Source organism: Sesamum indicum, linkage group LG10, assembly GCF_026168435.1.
Source record: "Sesamum indicum cultivar Baizhima isolate 11 linkage group LG10, ASM2616843v1, whole genome shotgun sequence".
NCBI classification, from domain to species: Eukaryota; Viridiplantae; Streptophyta; class Magnoliopsida; order Lamiales; family Pedaliaceae; genus Sesamum; species Sesamum indicum.
Window position 1 is genome coordinate 233,901 of NC_142666.1, and position 13,295 is coordinate 247,195.

The 13,295-nt window shown below is 37.1% G+C and overlaps 3 protein-coding genes across 3 annotated transcripts; all 3 read left to right on the forward strand.

Moving 5' to 3' along the window:
• Positions 1–2,278: 2,278 nt before the first annotated feature.
• Positions 2,279–6,628, forward strand: LOC105173003 (uncharacterized). Its single transcript, XM_011094639.3, has 4 exons — positions 2,279–3,790; positions 3,978–4,159; positions 4,631–4,854; positions 5,173–6,628. The coding sequence occupies exons 1-4, from the start codon at positions 2,530–2,532 to the stop codon at positions 5,915–5,917; spliced, it is 2,412 nt and encodes an 803-aa protein (XP_011092941.1). The 5' UTR covers positions 2,279–2,529; the 3' UTR covers positions 5,918–6,628.
• Positions 6,629–6,768: 140 nt separating this feature from the next.
• On the forward strand, positions 6,769–8,961 carry LOC105173047 (uncharacterized). Its single transcript, XM_020697357.2, has one exon. It carries the CDS (start codon positions 7,901–7,903, stop codon positions 8,786–8,788), a length of 888 nt encoding a protein of 295 aa, XP_020553016.1. The 5' UTR covers positions 6,769–7,900; the 3' UTR covers positions 8,789–8,961.
• Positions 8,962–10,118: 1,157 nt separating this feature from the next.
• Positions 10,119–11,588, forward strand: LOC105173004 (uncharacterized). The gene has a single exon (XM_011094640.3). It carries the CDS (start codon positions 10,511–10,513, stop codon positions 11,453–11,455), a length of 945 nt encoding a protein of 314 aa, XP_011092942.2. The 5' UTR covers positions 10,119–10,510; the 3' UTR covers positions 11,456–11,588.
• The last annotated feature ends 1,707 nt before the right edge of the window (positions 11,589–13,295 follow it).

Sequence of the window (13,295 nt, forward strand, 5' to 3'; positions counted from 1 at the left end):
GACTACTACTTTTTGTTGCACCCCACCCCCACTACCAATTACTAATATATCAAATAAATATTTTTATAGAACCTCAACAATTTTGCCAAACTTATTTTTATAGAACCTCAATAATTATTGCCAAACTTATTTTTTTTATTATTTAATTTTTCTAACATGCAAAAAAGAGAAAATACTCAATTATTCAATAATAAATTATTATAGGTAAATAAAAATAAAATTGTCATTGATATTATATTTACTGAAAAATATAAATTAATATTATAAATTATACAATTAGAAATAATCATTTCATTAACAAAGAAAATATTAAGTGTATATCTATATTAATATTTGACTAGCATGAGTGTACATATATGTTATCTTTAGGGATAATTATATTTACACCCCCTCACCTATTGCTTTTTTACACAAATCATTCCTATTTTTTGATAAATTATAGAATCCACCCTAACAGCCTCTAAAACCCAAAAATACTTATGTTGACTAGTTCAACTTTTAAAATAATTTTTTAAAGACAGAAATGCACTTAGGGTGCTTCTATAATTATCAAAAGGTAGAAGGAGTGTCTAAGTAATATTTATGAAGATGAGTAATATAATCCCATATATTTAAATTTAAATTATTTTATTAATTTTTTTATTAGATCTCTATATAAAATTGCACCTTTTAATAATTAAAATATTAAATTATTTAATTTATATATAAATAAAATTAATTAATAGATTATAAGTTTAAAAATTAAAAAATTATCACACTTGTATATATTATTTAAAATTATTAAAATTAAAAAATTAATTATCTTTATTTCTTTTATTTATAATTAAGTTTTACTAAAATAAAAATTAAAAAGATATTTTAATAAAATGGGGGTTAGGGTGGTCATGGCGGGTGTAATTGGGAACGAATGGATAATTTTTTAAAAATAAATAATTTAATAATTTAAATATCTTTTTAATAAATATATTTTTTATTTTAATATAATTTATATAAAATACACACATTATTTTAGTTTTAATTTCAATAAGTTTAGTTATAAATAAAAATAGAGGATAAATAATCTTTTAATATTAATAATTTTACTAAGAAATAATTTATATGTAAATCAAATAATTTAATATCTTAATACTTTTTAATAATTGGGTATTTTTGTCCTTGAAAAATTATTTTGAAGGTTGACAAAGTCAACTAAGGCATTTTTAGATTTTAAAGGCTATTAGGGGTGCTTTCTGTAATTTTTCAAAATACAGGAGTGGTTTGTGTAAAAATCAAAGGTGAGGGGGGGTGTAAATGTAATTATCCGTCATTTTTACTCAAAAGTTTAGTTAATAATTCGTCATTTTTTTTTATGATTGTAAAAAAAATATCTATCAAATTTTTATTTGGAATTAAACTAATGTGTACTGTTTATAAAAGCGTTTTAAATTTTTTTTAAGTAAAATATGTTAAGAAATAATAATTTATTTAATTATAATAATATCATGCCCATTTTAGTCATTTTACCAAAAAAACTTTATAATGACAAACATCCTAACATCTTAAAAGATGTTTTCACATCTTATAAACTTTAACATCTTATTTTATTCAAACTCTTTAGGAACTTATTTTTAAAATAAGATCCAACATCTTATAAGCTCCTAAAACATATTACAAGATTTAGGAACTTATAAGATATTTTAAAAAAGTTTATTCAAATACACAGAAGGACAAAAGTAGTATGTCTTTCAGGTTTTTTTTTTTTGTTTTTGGGATTTTTGGTGAGAAGTCTAATTCTATCATACTGCAAACAAATAACATAATAGTGTAATATATATATATATATATATAGATGGTGTGGATGAATCCTATTAATTAATGATGATGGGCACAAGACAAGATTATGTATGCTCCTCTACTTTTTGTTATTATTATGAATCAATCATGTGCAAAATATTACATTCCACATTGCTGTATAATATTCTATCTATATTAGGAAATATGCAAATGATAATAATAATTTGGGATAATTATATTTTTTACCTTTTAGATTTCATATAATTATATTTAAATTTTATAAGATTTAAAAAATTATATTTAATATTTTTAAAATTTATTTTTATCTAACAAATAAGTCTCTGTATTAATCAAAATTAAATGGATAGTGGATGGCAAGTGGAAACATCTAAAAAAGGCAGGTCAAATAATAATAATAATATAATAGTAGTGAGGTCAAATGTAATAAATCAAAATAATAAAAAAGAGAGAGAGAGAGAGAGGCATGAGTCAAAGCCTACTCACAATTCATTCTCTTTCAAGATTCTTACTTTCTGCTATACCACCACAGTCACACTCTCCTCTCCTCTCCTCTCCTTCTCCACCTCTCCTCCCTCTTAACCCTTTCAATTCAAACAAACAATAAAAAAGGAAAGAAACACAATAAGATTCCTTCTTCCCTTTTCCCTTTTTCCCAACCCTAATTAATTCTTCCATTCCCCCATCCTTTATTCCTTATGCTTTTCCCAACTTCACTCCGCCTTTTCTCCTTGTAACATGGGCTGTGCCACCTCCAAGCTCGACGACTTACCCGCCGTCTCTTTATGCCGTCACCGCTGCGCTTTCCTCGACGAAGCCCTTCGCCACCGTTTCGCTTTTGCTCAAGCCCATGCCGCTTATCTTCTTTCTCTCAAAGCTGTTGGCCTCTCTTTGCACCGCTTCTTCAACCAACATCTCCCCCCTCCCTCGCCTATTCTCAACCTCCCGCCTCACAGAAAGGGGCACTATGACTCACCCCACCCCCTCCTTTCGCCTTCCGACAAACATCTCCACTCGCGCTCCGACTCCGCCGCTTCCCATCTCCATTTCCACTCCGACTCCGACTCCGACGATGATGATCGCTCCGGTTCGGATTCCTTGCATCCTCCTGATACCAGCTCGCCTGTTCACCACAAGCACCCCTATTACCTGCCGCAATACGGAAATCTCAATCTTCCCGGACCTGGCGGAGGTGGCGAGTTTATGAATTATATGAAAAACCAAACGGCGCCGTCTTTGTTGTATACACAACGGCCCATGAGTCAAGAAGCTATGCATGTGGGTGAATTTTCGGCTGCTTCTTCTTCCTACTATCCTTATCCTGACTATCAGAATCCCCCTCTTTCCCACAATAATACTTCAAATAGTAACTATAATGGTTATTCAAATTACGGTGCTGGAGGTACAACTGTTGGTGGTTCGTCTTCCCTAGAAGTGGCTTCGAGTTCCAGAGCGCCACCACCTCCGCCCTCACCACCAAAAAGCTCCACATGGGATTTCCTGAACCCGTTTGGGACCTTTGAGAGAGATTATCCAGCTTATACTCCAAGCCACGACTCAAGGGAGGTAAGGGAAGAAGAGGGAATACCTGATTTGGAGGATGAGGATGATGGCAACGTGAAGGAAGTTCTCGGTGATCACAAGTTTGTGGATAGTGGAAGAAGTAGTCACTCAAAGCCGGGGGTCCGCCAAGAGGATGCTCGCGTAGTGAATGATGCGGATTTACAGCATCGGGTTCGCCCGAGTGCAGGTATGGGGAGTGATCCTGTGGAGTACGAGGTGCATATGATGGAGAAGAATACCGTCGATGCTGAGAAAAGGTCGAAAGATCGAGGCAATACCACTGGATTTAAGCCTCGTGGTGGGTTCAAGGGCGATGCAGAAGTTGTGAAAGAGATTCAAGTTCAGTTCGAGCGAGCTTCAGAGTCCGGAAGTGAGCTTGCTAAGTTTCTTGAGGTTGGGACGCTTCCATATAAACAGAAACACAGCAGTCATCGTGGTAAAGATTTGATTTTTATGTATAATTGCTGTCAAGATTTGATTTTGCATTATGTGAGGGTAAGCAAATTTTTATGGACTTTTCTGATATTTGAACAACTGCTCGTTCAAGTTAGGATATGCTTGATCAAAATGAGATTTACGTGCAATTTTCTTTTCAAATGTTAACGCGTGGTGTCTTGTGGCAGTTTCTCCCAAGATACTGCATTTACCTGTGGCGTCCTCACAGCCTTCAGTCTCTAAAAGTTCTGATAATGTTGATCCTGCCTTCTTAGACGTTGGTGAAGATGTGGAACTGAGGTCCAGAAATCTTTCTTCCACTTTACATAAGCTGTATTTGTGGGAGAAAAAACTTTACGAAGAAGTTAAGGTACACTGTTGATTTCAATAACTTCATGTTGTTTTTTATTTCTTTTCTTTTCCCTGCTGCAATGTTCTGTGCTTCTAAACCTTTTGGACAACTGTATCTGTGCCATCATCCTTGCATATTATAGTGACTGTTTCGTATGTGGTCCCCCTGTTGGCAACTGTTGTCCGAGTAGGCATCATAGGCATTGTGTCTTCTGCCCTACATGATGTCATTTACATTTAATTCCCCATCCATGTTTCTGGACAACCACGAGAGCTTATGACCCTTGAAGTAATCAATAGAGTTTCTGATTAATACATTCGCCCAATTGAATATCCAATGCAGTATGCTTCAATCGCGTTCATGTCATTATATTGCATTTCATTGGATTTGCTTTTTGTTTCTTCCATTATGAATTTTTGATTGTTTGAATGAAGACCAAGTAAAAGAGTTTTCTGCCACACCTAAGTACTCTTTATGCCCCTTTTGCAGGTTGAGGAGAAAATGAGAGTCCTCCATGAACGGAAGTCTAGAAAACTGAAGCGTTTGGATGAAGGTGGTGCTGAGGCTAACAAAGTTGATGCAACCAGAACTTTGGTGAGGAGTCTCTCCACAAAAATCAAAATTGCAATTCAGGTAGTTGATAAGATCTCAGTGAGGATAAATAGCTTGAGGGATGAGGAATTGTGGCCACAGCTGAATGATTTCATTCAAGGGTATGTTCCGAATGGGTATTTCACAAACTGCTTGTCTTGCTCATATCCGATTTGTTTGCTCTTACTCACATTTTAGCTGCTCACTTCGTAAAAACCTGTCCGCACTCTTCCACATTCACCTCTCGCTCCCTCTGTTTTGCTTGTAGGAGGGCATTTGGAACACTTTGCATAAATAAATCCATGGTTTAAACTTTCTTTTTATTTTTTTAATGTTGTCCTTGTTACCAGTATTTGGTTTAGTGTTGGGTCGGTTTGTTGGACGACATTATTTAAATATAATATCTTTGATGGTTGTATTTGTACCTCTTTTCATCCTAGGTTAACTAGAATGTTCAAGTCGATGCTTGAGTGCCATCGTAATCAGTGTCAAGCAATTGGAGAGGCCAAACGGTTAGATGCCATTGCACTCCGCAAGCACTTCAGTGATTCTCATTTAGAAGCCACTCGTCAGCTTGAACATGATATTATTAATTGGACTCTTGGGTTCTCTTATTGGGTTGGTGCACAAAAGGGTTATGTCCGGGCCTTGAATAACTGGCTTATGAAATGTCTCCTCTACATTCCTGAAGAAACCCCTGATGGAATAGTTCCATTCTCTCCTGGTAGGATTGGTGCCCCCCCAGTATTTGTTGTTTGCAACCAGTGGTCGCAATCTTTGGATAGTATTTCTGAAAAGGAAGTGGTAGATTCTATGCGAGACTTTGCATCAAATGTCCTTCAGCTGTGGGACCAGGATAAGGCAGAAATGCGCCAAAGGATGTTGGCAAACAAGGATGAGAGGAAAATTAAGAGCCTGGAAAAGGAAGACCAGAAGATACAAAAGGAGATTCAGGCATTAGACAAAAGGATGGTGCTAATTTCTGCTGCCCAGAACGGTATGCCATTAACTGGGCGTGTTGTGTATCAGAGTGAGGCCAGTAAAGGGGGAAGTCTGCATGCAAGCCTGCAACATGTCCTCGAGGCCATGGAGAGGTTCACTGCTAACTCTTTGAAAGTTTACGAGGAGCTATTGCAACACATTGAAGAAGACCATCTTGCTCGTGAGAGTAAAAAGGTTTCATAGTGTTGATAGTGGTGAGGTTTTGTTCATTGGATCATGGTCCTACTGAAGTCATATATGGAATCAAATTTGGAGTTAGTTTCATTTTCTCTTCTATCCCAGTTTCCTTACTGCTCCCCCTTGCAATGAAGATGAGGTTGTTGCTGCTGTTTTTATGCCTTGAGAAGTGGATTCTTGCTTTTGAAATAGTTGTGCTTGAGGCACATAGATTCCTGTAGCCCAATTTTATTTATGATGATTACTTGCTGCCAAAAATATCTAAAGAGCCCGAGGCAGAGTAAAGCTTAACGAAGACGACATGCTGCCAGATGAACTGAGAGCTGTTGCCGTGGGGCCTTACAGAAAGGGCAGAGGTTAGCAATAAATGAGAAGCAGTCCAGCTATCGGCTCAAAATCGGTGCACAATTGCTCTAAGCAAGAAAATTGTGTGACAAAATCCTTTCAGATCTTGTGGATTCGATTATTGTCACCATCACTCCAACTGCAGGCCTCATGGGCATAAAGGCTGCCTACTTGGATTACAAGTCCTGTAAGTTAAAAGAAATTAGGTCCTGTATAAATTTAGAAAGTCCACAAAGTTAGTAGTTCTTACGGTTGAATTTTGTGTAGGAAGCTTTTATTTTTTCGAGTCAAATGTACCTTGAATAAGGTGGGATGGAATGAGTCCTGTTCTTTGACAAAACGGAGAATGTATTGGAAATGGTTAGTTACCAAGCGCAGTGTTCATCATCTCTTTTACGAAAGCTAATTCCTGGTGGATTATTGGAATGATTAGTAAGTAGAATTAAATGGAGCTGGTAAATCGCCATTTTATGTATTTGGGATATATACATGCGTCGGATAGAACTTCCATCATTATAATCACACAAGAATATGTTCTGCATTCTGAGCGTTTAAGTGACAGAAGGCCCCTTTATTCCTCCATGAAGCTTGTGGGTTATTCAATTCTGCGGAATGCTAATTTTGGTCTCATCATGCTGCGACGGCAGAGAGATGAGGAAATTGGTTGTGTCAAATTTCAATTACTAGCGGAGACTCGGCCTCCCTTTTCATGTAGGGGAAACACTGGTAATGAGCTGAATTCTGGAGGATGCAGGCATGTGAATTGTGATATTGATTCATAGAAGATGTACCGAGAAGCAGGCAGCGAGACATTGCATAGACATAGCCGATTTCATGCATTCCCTTTTACTGTTAAACAGGAAACCATACAAATATAAATAATAGCACAGATTGGTTAATATTGCGTCTCCGCTCTGCCTGGTGGATTGTCTGTATGCTCTCATCTGTGTGACTCTTGGCCGGTGAAGCCAAAATACTTGGGATAAATTATTTTTATCTTTTGAGCCAAACATATGCAATCAGCATTCTGCAACACCCCACATTCAGGCATTCATAAATTCCAACACAGGAGGAACATAGAATTGAATCTCCCTCGTTTTCAGCTACTGGCAAACAATGACTCACTAGACTCTTACACCGAGACGTTATGATTCAGGAAATATTTTCAGCTTCAAATGACAAATACTGCCTTCCTATGTTGTCTCCTACTATATTTGTTGTTTATTTATTTGCAAATTGTACATCCGTGAACTGCATGCACGAGCCCTCAACATGAGAAAACAATGGAGTCGCCCTTTCTTGGAACGAGGGACAGTCGGTGACGCTCGTCCACCAATAATTTAAACAACATTAAAAAAAGATGTTAACGCCTATCAACTCATAATCACATTTGATGCTGCTTATGATATAAAATTGTTTTTGCAGGTGAGTTTCAAGACGTGGTAGGAGAAACATGGCGTGGACAGTGCTCGACAGTATCCGACATCCAAATCAACATTACCTCAACATCGATGAATATAATACTCAAACTGAGGGGCATTCTATCTGTCCCCTCAACTCCGTCATATAAAAAGAACAAATGCCAAAGTTGGTGCTATACAATTTCTGTGAATTTTTAACCTTTCAAAACAAAGAAAAGCAAATATGATACCTACTCCTTTGAGGTCCAAAATTCTAAGCCAAACTCGTTCTGCTAGCTTGCCTTCTAGATCTCACCCCCTCGTACCCCAATTCACTGACCATTTGCATAGACTAAGAGCTGGCGATGCCACACCTTCATCCATGTCATCAATCAGCAAAAAACTACACAATCTTGACGATTTATTCAATTGTGTTGATGATTTGCTGCATTTGCCTCATACGCAACAAGTTTTCACCAGAGAATGCCATGAAAAATGGGTTGAACAAACACTGGATGGATATCTTGGGCTTGTGGATGCTTGTGCCACGGCCAAAGATTTCATCTTCCATGCCAAGGAATATTTGCTGGATCTTCTGTCAGCCCTCAGGCGAAGACGTGATTCGGATGATCATCTTTGTGGGTTCTTGAACTCAAGAAAGATGGCAAAGAAGATGATACAAAAGTCGTTGAGAAATATCAGCAGTTTCAAGAATAGGCCCTCTGTTTTAGCACTGGACAAAGACCAAGGGACCATTGCTATCATAAGCATGCTCAAGGAGGCTGAGTCGATAACGCTGGACCTAATTGAGGCTCTGTTGTTCAGTATTATGGGGACAAGGGGCCATTCAAGGCCAAGTGGCTGGTCCCTTGTTTCCAGGCTAATCAACCCCAGAAAAAATTCAGGTCAAGATCACAAGGATACACTTGAATTTGAAGAGCTGGATGCTAGTTTGTGCAAGCTTGTAAGTTTCAGGACGTCAAAATGTGATATAGGCATGCAAATTGATGAGTTACAACAGCAGTTAAGAGATATGGATTCAAGCATCCAAATTGTTGAAGAAAAACTGGAGGGCTTGTTCAAGCGTCTGATCAAAACACGAGTTTCGCTGCTCAACATGCACAGCCAGTAGGCGAAGAGTTATAGTCACATTAAATATCTGTAGTAGGGGCAAAAAATTGTAGCTATGCCTGCATCCTACTTGTACATGACATATACTTGTATCAAATTAATATTACTACAATCAAATGAAATGCTGATACGCATTCATGTCCATATTATATCAGTTCATCCGCACCCCCTCTTTTATTGCTTATACTCTGAAATTGTTAAGTTTTACTTTGTTTTACTGTAAGACTGTTTTTATGCTGTGTAAATGATTTCATAGGGGAAAGAAATTATTGACAAATTAATCATATGTTCTTGCTTTGTCCTCAATCCATCAATCTTGATAAAGCTTAGAATTAGCATAATGAAATGTCTTAATGACAATGCTTATGTCTCAGGAAAGTTTGTAAAGTTAGAACTTACCTCTTTTCAGTTTCATGTTGTAGTTAATGGACTTAATCCGGTTAAATTATTATTCCTCAGTTTCAGGAAAATGCGACCAATTATGGCCACACGAGGGCCTCCAATAGTTTAGTAATATCATAGTTGGCAAGATTCCAATTGTCTGTAAGGAGAGGACAATCACTGACCAGATCATTAAGGAGATCTGAAAGAAGCCCCTCATGAATCACACACGCTTTCACAAATGTTTTAAAGAATAACAGGGCAGTTTGTCTTTTCTGTTTGTTGACAATTTGAATTCATTCGTGTGTGCCTATACAAGATTGAGAATGATGCAAATCCTACCTGCCTCCATAATGCAATAATTTTGTGAGATACCGAGGCTAATTAATCTAGCAGACTTGCAAATAAAAAATGGGACTCAGACTTGGCATTATCCTGGCCTACGAATAATCAGACATGCCAAAAATTGTTATACAGAGTCAGTCATATGATCAACATTTACCAGCTAAACCTAAAAGCAGCTCACATGTAATAATGCTGGCCTTGTGAGCTTGTTTGTAGCTGTAATGCAGTTCGTAAAGCCACTCGTGCAATACCTTTTAAATAACACATACTTGCATGTTGTATTGTGTTAAGAAAATACAACTAAAACACATAGTAATGATGTAAACTGTGTATTGAGATATGAGGATTCATTAACGCGGTAACCCCAGAGCTGCACCAAACAATCATCCATGCATCCCGTAAATTCTTGCACAAGATTACCTTACATGCCATATTTCGATTCTTGCAAATTTTAAACTGGGAAAATAAATCTGATAGAAAGGAACTAAAATAGGTCTCTTCTTGGAAATGTGATTCCAAGATGTTTGTTGTGCTATTAATGAATAAATATATTGATTAATCTTTGATCGTGTTTGTGCTTGTTAATTCTAGGAACCTCTAGGTGACACTGTTATCTCCAGCAATGCCAGCTCACCTGTCATTCATATTGGCTGTCAAGAGAGACCCAACTTCCAATCCAAGAAGGAATCTTCAGCTCCCCATGCACTCAAAAATTTTATAAAGCCAAGAACGATGGTCCTATAGTTTCTTCTTAGACAAGACAGATCCAATAAATGCCACTCGTGCACTCACTAATAATGTGGATCAACCCTTGAAATTTCCAGATATATTATTATGCTAACAAGTGCTTAAATATAATTCCTTGGTCTTGATGGTGGGAAACATTGCACAAACACCGCCACTATAGTTGTGAATTCAGATCAAGATCACATTACTCCTTGTTGAGAAGAGAATCCTGATTCCTTATGTCCCCTTCAACCCTATATATACTTACCAAATGCTTAACGTGAGACATCACAACTTTCTTCAGTCACATAGTTCTTCATCTGCAAACCCCTTCTCCAACAAGAAAAGAGAAAAAATGGCATTCTCACCTTTGAGGTCAAAAGCCCTTCACCATGGCCGTTCCCTTAGCTTTCCTTCTAAATTAAATCCAGCTACATCTCAGTTTGAAGAAAACTTGTCCGCTTTAAAAGGTTCTGAGGCCTGCTGTTCTTCATTGTCATCAATGAACAACAGAATAAATGGCCTTAAGAACTTGTACAAAACCATTGATGATTTGCTTCTGTTGCCTCACATTCAACAGATCATTTCACTAGAATCCCAAGAGAAATGGGTCGACCAAGTCTTGGATGGTTACATTACGCTTTTGGATGCTTGCACAACAGCCAAAGATCTCTTCTCACACACAAAGCATGGCGTACAAGAGCTACTTTCTGCTCTGAGGAGAAAAGATGTGCATGGGATCCACTGGTATCTAAACTCCAGAAGGAAGTGGAAAAAAATTATCCAAAAGTCTTTGAAAGATTTAAGGAGTTTCAAAAGCAAAAACAATGTTGCATCCTTGGAAAACGACGACGAGGCCATGGTTCTCGTATATATGCTAAAAGAAACAGAATCAGTCACCATTACCATGCTTGAATCCTTGTTGTCCTATTTAAGTGGGACTAAGGATCAAGCAAGGCAAAGTGGCTGGTCATTGGTATCCAAGTTGATTCATTCAAAGAAAGCTTCCTTCCAAGGTGAAGGAATGGATGTCAATGAATTTCAGAAGATGGATGCTTTGTTGCAAGTAAGCCTAGAAGACATACATGTTGAGGAGGTTATGGCCCGCTCAAAAGAGATGGAGTCAAGCATTCAGAATCTTGAAGAAGATCTAGAATGCTTATTCAGGCAGTTGATTAAAACCAGAGTTTTCCTCCTCAACATTCTCAACCACTAGGCTTTTCCCTCCTGATGGGTTAAAAAGATTTTGTTATTCAGGAAAAAAATAGGTGTCTATACTTGTACATGAAAATATACTTGTACATTTCTTTTGATGATAAATGGAAAAGAAACAACACAGATTTCCTCTACATGGCTTGTCTGATATTTTGATATTTGAGCATCTTGTTCATTCACTATGCAAACAACTGTCCCATATGACAATTTTCAGCTTTGTGAGCTTTTATCAGACTCATTACATTGAATACATAAGACAGTAAAATAAGTGAAACTTTTAATCCTTACCTCGCTGTACTTTTTAGTTCAACTTCAACATAGAACTTGCCAAACATTGTCTCATTCTTGACAACAAACTCGCAACCATCTTCGGGAGATAAGCGGATATTTAACTTTTAGTAGTACATAGTTGGGCAAGATGGTTGCATGGATGCATATCAAATTTAATGCACTAAATAAATAAGACCAAATCCATAGGTAATATCAGAAATGTGGAAGTTGCATGCAAGTTCCTAAGTGTTACAGTCATATAATGATTTTGAGAGAAATTAAGCATCAGAATAACTAGACTGATGGCAGGATAAAGTATAACAATGAAATAAATAAATCGATGTCTTAGAGTCATATAAAAGAGACAAATCCGTCTTGATTTTATATATACTTCATCATGGTTAGATGTTTAGTAAGGCCACATAGGATGTTCAGTTTCATGGTAAATTTTTGTTTGCATATCATCTCTGTGGAAAGATCGCCGCCAATTTTCTCACTTCACTTTTGCTTGCATAGAGATATTTATTGATTGATCAATCATCAACCCTTAATTCTACAAAGTTTCATCAAAGGAGAAGTGGGTTGGTTGTCCCTTTTGTTTGGTGAGAAAACTTAAATAACTACACAACAACCTTCCACCATGCTGCTCTGTATAATTTGAAAGATAATGCAGATCCTACCAGCTGATTTTACCATTATCTTGTGAGATCTCCAATGGATATATTAACATCAAATCTTGCGAATTTGCGGGCCAGAAAAGTGATTCATTACTGTTGTGCACGGGTGTTACGAATTGTCGACCAGACAGGACAACCATAGCACTCGTGCACTTATTATCTTGTAGATCATCCTCCAAAATGTGCATTATTATATGTTAAGATCTCTATATTGCTTAATATCCTTCTCTAGTTCACGATCAAGGTAAACCTTAACTCGTTTGTTTCCTGAAGGTGGGAGACAGACTATAGACATTTCTAGGGTAGTTGTTTGATTCAGAACAAAACCATGCTACTCCTTTTCAAGAACAGCGATAGAGATTCCTTCTGCTCAGCACTATATATACCTATGAGATGTTGGATGAAGCAACAGAACTTGCCTGGTTCAAATTGACCAACTAATCACAATTCCCATCTGCTGCAAGGAACAGAGGAAAAGCCTTTCACCATACACGTCCTCATAACTTTCCCTCTGGATGAGATCCTGCCACAATTCATTGATGAAAACTTTAGTCTGATGCCATCCCTTCAACATTGTCATCAATGAATGACAGACTAATTGGCCTTAAAAACTTGTACTAGAATGTTGAAGATTTTCTTCTACTGCCTCATATTCTACGAATCATTTCACCAGAATCCAGAAAGAAATGTGTGAATGAAATCTTGGACAGGCATATCAAGCTGCTGGATGCTTTATCAACACACTAAAGTATCATTCTCGTGTGCAAAGAAAGATGTCCAACAGCTTCTTTCTGCTCCCAGGATTTCCATTGCTAACTGACCTCCAGAAGAAAGTTCATGATGAAGGTTCTAGTGAAGTGTTGCTGATTCAAAGCTATGCACTAGACTATGTCA